The sequence below is a fragment of the Camelina sativa genome, chromosome 2, assembly GCF_000633955.1.
Source record: "Camelina sativa cultivar DH55 chromosome 2, Cs, whole genome shotgun sequence".
NCBI lineage: Eukaryota > Viridiplantae > Streptophyta > Magnoliopsida > Brassicales > Brassicaceae > Camelina > Camelina sativa.
The window spans coordinates 10,350,012-10,357,844 of NC_025686.1; the positions used below are offsets into that span (position 1 = coordinate 10,350,012).

The 7,833-nt window shown below is 33.1% G+C and overlaps 1 protein-coding gene across 1 annotated transcript; it reads right to left on the bottom strand.

The window, feature by feature from the left end:
- On the bottom strand, positions 2,934-3,265 carry LOC104750378 (defensin-like protein 206). The gene is made up of 2 exons (XM_010472171.1): positions 3,199-3,265; positions 2,934-3,115 (listed from the first exon to the last, which is right to left on the bottom strand). Exons 1-2 carry the CDS (start codon positions 3,263-3,265, stop codon positions 2,934-2,936), a joined length of 249 nt encoding a protein of 82 aa, XP_010470473.1.

Sequence of the window (7,833 nt, forward strand, 5' to 3'; positions counted from 1 at the left end):
GGGTTTGTCTCCTTCTATTGATTTAATGCCTGTTGTATCCACTGTTGAGCCAGTTGTTGAGCCAGCTGTTGAGCCAGTTGCTCCTAGACCGAGTACATGACCCAAGAATGCGCCTGTTTGGTTAAAAGATTACGTTACCAACTCCGTGATATGTACACCCGACGCATCACCCATTCTCCTCGACTCTCCACTCCAGTCCTCGTCATCGGATCCAGGTACTGTGCTCTATCCTCTGACTGATTTTCTCTCCGATAAAAGTTTTTCACCACGTCATAGGGCATTTTTGGCTGCCATCACCACCAATGTCGAGCCTAAGCATTTTAAAAAGGCTGTCCAGATCAAAGTGTGGAACAATGCTATGAACAAAGAGGTTGATGCTCTTGAGGTGAAACGTACTTGGGATGTTTGTGATTTGCCACCGGGAAAAGTTGCTCTCGGTAGTCAGTGGGTTTACAAGACCAAGTATCATTTCGATGGTTCCATCGAACACTACAAAGCCCGTCTTGTTGCTCTTGGTAATAATCAAGTTGAGGGGGAGGACTACAATGAAACGTTTGCTCTTGTTGTACGCATGACTACGGTTCGTACTTTGCTTCGTCTTGTTGCGGCTAATCACTGGGAGGTCTATCAAATGGACGTCAACAACGCATTTCTTCATGGTGATTTGGAAGAAGAAGTGTATATGAAGCTTCCTCCAGGTTTCCGTCATTCGCATCCTGGCAAAGTTTGTCGTTTACGCAAGTCTATCTACGATCTTAAACAGGCTCCACGGTGTTGGTTTAAGAAGTTATCAGATTCTCTTCTTCGGTCTATTCTTTGTTCATCTACTCTCATAAGGACATTGAGTTACGGGTTCTTGTCTATGTCGACGATCTTATCATTACTGGTAACAATGGGTACATGATTCAAAAATTCAAGGAATATCTCAGCCATTGTTTCTCTATGAAAGATCTGGGTAAGCTTAAAAAATTTTCTTGGTATTGAAGTTAGTCATGGTAAGGAGGGGATTTTCTTGTCTCAACGCAAGTACACTTTGGATCTTCTTGCTGATAGTGGTACTACGGCTGTGCGACCTGCCATTACCCCTCTTGAGCAAAATCACTAACTTCCTCTCGATGATGGTCCTCTTCTTACTGATCCTAAACCGTATCGTCGGCTGGTTGGTCGTTTACTCTATCTCCTTCACACTCGTCCAGAGCTTAGTTACTCTGTTCATGTTTTAGCTCAGTTCATGAAAGAACCACGCGAGGCTCATTGGAATGCTGCGTTGCGTGTTGTTTGTTTCCTTAAGGGCGCTCCGGGTCAAGGTATCCTTCTTAAAGCCGATCAAGATTTGTCTCTTCTTGTGTACTGTGATTCGGATTGGTCGTCTTGTCCTTTGACGCGTCAGTCTCTTAATGCTTATGTCGTTTTACTTGGTGATTCACCTATCGCTTGGAAAACAAAGAAGCAAGATGTTGTTTCTCACTCTTCAGCTGAAGCTGAATATCGGTCAATGGCTTTTGCGTTAAAGGAAATTATGTGGTTACGCAAGCTATTGACAGGATTGGGTGTCAAACAGTCCTCTCCCGCTCATCTCTATTGTGATAACCAGGCTGCTCTGCATATTGCATCCAACCCTGTTTTTCATGAACGGACTAAACATATCAAAAATGATTGTCATGCTGTTCATGATGTGGTTCTCAATGGTACTCTTTCTACTCATCATGTGCGTACAAAAGAACAGCTCGCGGATATTTTTACCAAAGCTCTTGGTCGTTGTCAGTTTGAGTATATAGTGTCCAAGTTGGGCATTCAGGATCTTCATGCTCCAACGTGAGGGGGAGTATTAGGGAATATATCATATGTATCGATGGGCTTAGTAATTATGGGCTTGTTACGTATTTATCACGTCTTAGTCGGTTGTATGTGTTCTGTGTAAACCCTAATCGAGTCGTGTATATAAACTGTTTAACAGCAGATTAATCAAAGCAAGGCAGTTTGATATCCAATTCTACAATGAATCATTTTTTCAACTCTTTCATCCCAAAAAGTAAAAATTAGATAAATGTTTATTCAACTTTTTCAAAATCTTCATTTAAGTTAACCATTTGCAAAAGCTTTTGGCAAAGCCATCCTATATTCAACTTTTTATGGATGACAAAAAGGCGAGCAAAACCTGTTTCAAGACAGTCTCAAAGCCATCCTATTATGGGCAATTTTTAAAAACCTTTCTGATTTACAAAATAAACATTATTGGTGTCAATAGAAATCTGACATTGTCCTCCTTCACCTCCTGTTTGAATTAGACCAATACGTTCAGCCATTCAGAAGTTATGCTCATTCTACCGAGACGTGTCGCAGATGTGCTTCATATACTATATTACAGATAAGATCTTCATATACTTTTTATGCTCATTCATACAGATAAGATCTTTAATTAAACCCTTTTCTCATACGCTTAATCGCTTAAGCAATATATAATACATGTGGTTTTCCTCTGCTTGAGTAGTACAATTAGTCGAATGGATGGGCCTTGTACGAACACCGAGTAATAAACCAATCATGCGATTGAGATAAAGTAATTTTTTTTCTTTTTGTAATAGTAATGTTTTTTCTTATTAGCGTCAAACATGCATCATAACAACTGATTTAACAGTCCAAGTTTATACCTCCAGATGAGATAAATATTTATATTGAATTTCTTCGGTCGACAAGATTTTGAACGTAGACAGGAATGAAATGAGAAACACAAACACAAAACAATTTTAGTAATCAGAATGAAACAAAAGTGCACACAACATGAGCTTACATGCAAGCAGTGAGCTTGACCGTCGATTTTTTATTTGGAAGCAAAAGAAACTTAAATATAAACATAATCACATGTCATGTCCTTACACCAAATGAGAAAAGAAATGTTACGTTTGGTAACTGTACGAGGTTATTTCAAAACCTTATGGATTTTGGTAGCAGTGACAATGATTGTCGCTTCCCTCAACCAGGCCTTTACATGCTGGAGGACTCCCGTATGTGTATTTGCAACAGTTATAGCAATCAGCATTTGTACCTAGGAACGGGTCTGGCCCACACTCGTCAAGGAATGTGGAGCATGTTTGAGCCTCGGTCTTCATGATTTCTACCCGGTGAGATATTCATCAGCACAAGATAATTAAAAGACAAATGAAGAACATAATAGAAAACTTGGTTAAATATATATACCGGTGGAAGCCATCAATAGGACTATCAAGAGGGTGGTGAAGCTGACACTGTTGAGGTTCTTTGCCATTTCTTGTATTTTTGCAATAAATTGTTTTTTGCCTTTTATGTTCAATAAACTGAAGTTTGATGATACAAATCCATAGCTAGATGTGGTTTTCTATTTATACAAAATTTTGTGACGTTGTATATAATTGTTTAATCCCTAGTCCTCTCTTTCCCCAAGTTCATAATGTCACCACAATTTTGCATCGCCGTCTCGTTCGTTAGAATATATATTTGAAGTCTATAATGTTTTTAATCTTATGTTTAATCTTATATTATCAATTTTGCTTTAATTTGTTTTTTTTTAAATAAATATTGTTTAAAAAATAATAATGTTGTTGACTGTTGTCATTGATAAAGTAAGCACGAATATGGTGAGTTTTGGCTGCACTAGTTTATCAATAAACGTAGAGGGTTTCAGTAATATGGCGACACTATCTCGTATACTTCAGCTTTTTATGCCTGGAACGCTTATCAAATGCTTGGTCGTGATGTACTGATCAACTTAATTATTATTCATTTTCTTTTACAAACATGAAAAGCATAAATTTCAATTAATGCATATAATCTGTGTAGACTTTAAGTCTGACATTAGAGTGGCATTAGGAGGGAATATAGCTACCACAAGACAAAGGTATAAACTACAAAAAACGAGTTAATTACTAGATAGGGACTTTTCTCAATGGCATTTATAGGTTTTGCCATTTCACCTTAAACTTTTTAGATTTGCCATTTTTTAAGATTTAAAAACACAATTTAACACATTATGTTTAGGTTTTTTGGTTTCATTTTTTCTTAGAGTTTAGTATTTGATATTATGTATTTTAGCCAAATAAAAGTATAAAAACACACATTTTGATAAATAAAAAATGGCAAATCTATAAAATTTAGGTGAAAATGGCACATTCATAATATTTGAGTGAAGAAATGGCAAAATCCATAAGAATCCCACAAAAAAACACATGGAACCTTAAGGTAATAAAACCTGTTGGAAGTCCGTCAGAATAAGCCCTTTCTTCGACAATTTCTAACGATTTATCGATGGCTATATTTATTGAGCTGTAATTTTCTTCTCATTTAGTGGATTTTTTAGATTTATCTTGCCCTGGACATAACTGATGGGTGATAATCACATCGTATTTTTAGTATCCTTTCAATAAGTTTGCACGGAGAATTACAAGTGTTATTAGATACTTCAAGGCCATTTTTTATGTATTTGGGCTTCAAATAAAGTTTTATAGGTTTCTGAGCAAAATGGAAAAAGTCGAGCAAAACCCGTCACATAACACTTTCAAAGCTTTTGAAGTTTGGTTTCCGTTGATCCACATTAAAAGATCATGAACTCTATAGAAAGTTTGAAGAGTCAAAAGTCACCTTTAAATGTAATCCACATGATTCGTTCAGCCATTCCAAAGTTACGCTCAACCTACCAAGACATGTCGCAGACCGATCAGTACAACCGCTAGTAAACCTCTTGTCCATACCAGGCATGGGAACCATGACCAGTATCCTCCCTACATTACACACCAGTCCCAGCTCACGTGACTAGTCTAGAAAGCAGCCTCCCAGCACTGACCAAAACAACCAGGTTTTGATATTTTAACCCTAAATCGACTTCCTACACAATGAAGCCTATACAAATTTGTTTTAACTTAGGCTTTAGTTATAAATTTTGTAATATTTATATTTTGTTGATGATGGATTCGATTAAAATGTCAATTTTAATGTTTAGGTTTGAACTGGTTTTGGGAGATTTTCAAATCATTTTAATTGTTCATATGTCCCAATTTACTTAATACATACTCTTTTGGAAAAGACATGAATAAACATATGATTCGTTGCAACAAACCGTCATTGGATTCTTTGCAACATCAGGTGATATTCTTATGATTTGGAGGTTAGCATTTAATTCAGCAATGGCGGCTGTTAACGCGGCGAGGAGGCGGAGGTTAGCTGCCATGACTTAGTCAAAATCGCTCAAAAAATTGGTTAAAAAAAAACTCCTATAACTAAAATTTTGGCTTAAAACTCATTGATGAAAGGTATATTTCAGCTTTTAATTTGGACAAGAAATGTGAGTAAGTGACAAAGAAAAATAAAGAACATGAAAAATCTGAAGAACAAAATACAGGAAATGTGTGGCGGCCGTTAGGTTTTTGGAAAGAAGGTGTCCTGAGCAAATTATGAATTTACCCTTTTTAATTAAGTTTTTTAAAAAACTTGGCGAATTGTAAGCTTCAAACCGTAGTTTTGAAACACATAAAATATTTTCAAACACTGCACTACATTGTCTTACAATGTTACGTTATTATCAATTAAAACCATAATATTAAATAAAAACACAACATATTCCCTAAAATGTTTTACTTGATCTAAAACATCAATAGTATAAATCTATCACAAATTAAATAACTCTATCAGGTCAATATATATAAATCCACCAAACTTTTGTCATTTCAGTAAGACTTTGGTCTATCACTACATTAACAAATATGTCGTCATAAACTAAATCTACCATGCTCAAAATATCTACCATCGCTAAAAATAATATATGTCAAAAAAATGTTTCATTGTACATATCTCTACAATAATGATATATAAATCTGTCAAACAAACCTGCCACTCTCGATAACTTTGGTAGACATAATTAAACATGTCACCATTGTAATAAATCTATCAAATATCTCTATCAATAATACATAACTAGATAATGACTCGCGCTGGTAGCACGGGGAATTTTTTTTTGTTATTTGTTAATAATATGTTTATGTTGTATTATTCAGTTACATACTATATAATATAGTACTAAATGGTGAGTTATGATTCATATTAAACTACTAATAGGTAGGCCTGGAAACTACTACCGATATTTGTATTCGACCTGTTTTTCGGTTTGTATCCGCCCCAAAAAAAGGTACTCGCAGCTTTAGGGTCGAGTGAAAGGTATAATAATTTTATTATCTGTGAATAATGATCCAGTATCGGATATTAATTTAATTTTTGAGCGTTCCGCTACCCGTCTCATTACCCGTTTTATTACCCGACTCATAAATACACGTTAATATTTTGTAGAATAATGTTACCAGCGTGAGGAAATATTTATGTAAATTTAGATTTGTTTGTTACAAAATAATAGTAGAAAAATTATTAATTCTATACATTTTATAAAATCATATATTTTATTTTGCTGAAGGTCATACTCTACTATTTTGGTTTGGTGCAATACCAAATTCGTTAATTATACATTTGGTAAAGCTAAAAAAACCCAACAAAATATGTATTGACCCGTGATTTGGTATTACAAATTAATATGATCGTGTTTAGAGATCTTAATATGCCAAATTTACAAATTGAAGTTATTGCCTTATTGGTATAACATGTTATATATTAATTTTATAGGTGAAAAATACAATTAGGTTATGTATATTATCAACATTATGCACTTAGTATTGTTTATATAGTGAATATTATTTATAAACAATTAATTTTTTGACAATTAAATTGTTTGTTATTATTTCCTAAGATTTATGAAACAATAAATAAAGTTTTAATATTTTGTAAACAAATCTAAACTTTTTTTTGTTTATTAGAATAATTAAAATATAATAGCATTTTCGTAATATGTCACATCGGAACTGGTTAAATTTTTAACAACATAGCTTAAATAAGTATATATATATTTTAAAAATAGAAACAATGTTGTATCTTAATTTTAATATATATTTGTTATTATTAAATGATTTAGATATGTAAGTATTTAATCTTAGTTTTATAAATAAATTTAAGTTTTATATTTTTCTAAATAGTTTGTTATTGTTTCCTAAAATTTCTGAAACAATAAATAGAATCTGTTTAATTATTTTATTACATAATTTCGAAATTATTTTATTATTATTTTTATNGATTATTTTATTATTATTTTATTAAATAATTCCGAAATTATTTTATTAATGATTTCTTGTAATCTAATATATTAATAATTACTATTTTTTAGGTAATCATTTTTTGGTTACAACAAATTAATATTAAAATTCTGTTATTATATTTTTGTATTGAAAATACAGTGGCATTTTGTATAATATCTTACATAAAGTAGGGTTGCTTAAATAATATAATAGAGATTCTATTATCTTTACCTAATATCTACCAAATAAATCTATCACCCACCAAATATCTATCACTTTTTCTCAGTCTACCATCACTACTATTCGTCTGCCAATTACATCTACCAAAGTACCTAGCTCTACCAACTATATCTATCAACTTTAATATAATTCTGTCGGAATAAATATATGTCTATCATCAAATGAATTATATGGACAGAAAATTTTCCCTCCAAAATTTTTGAACAGTATTCACCAAAACTCATATGTGGCTTCGTCTTTTAATAGCACAATGGTAATTCATTTTTTCTTTATACACCAACTAGAGAGTTAAAAAGCCATTAAATTTCTCTCAAAAAACATACAATTTAGTCATTTTTTAACATTTATAAGTTATTTTAGTAAAGCTCGCTGTTTATTTCGCTGCAATCATCTTCTCATCTAGTGGATTGTCTACACTGATGTAACGTAGTCTCCACCACACACTGAT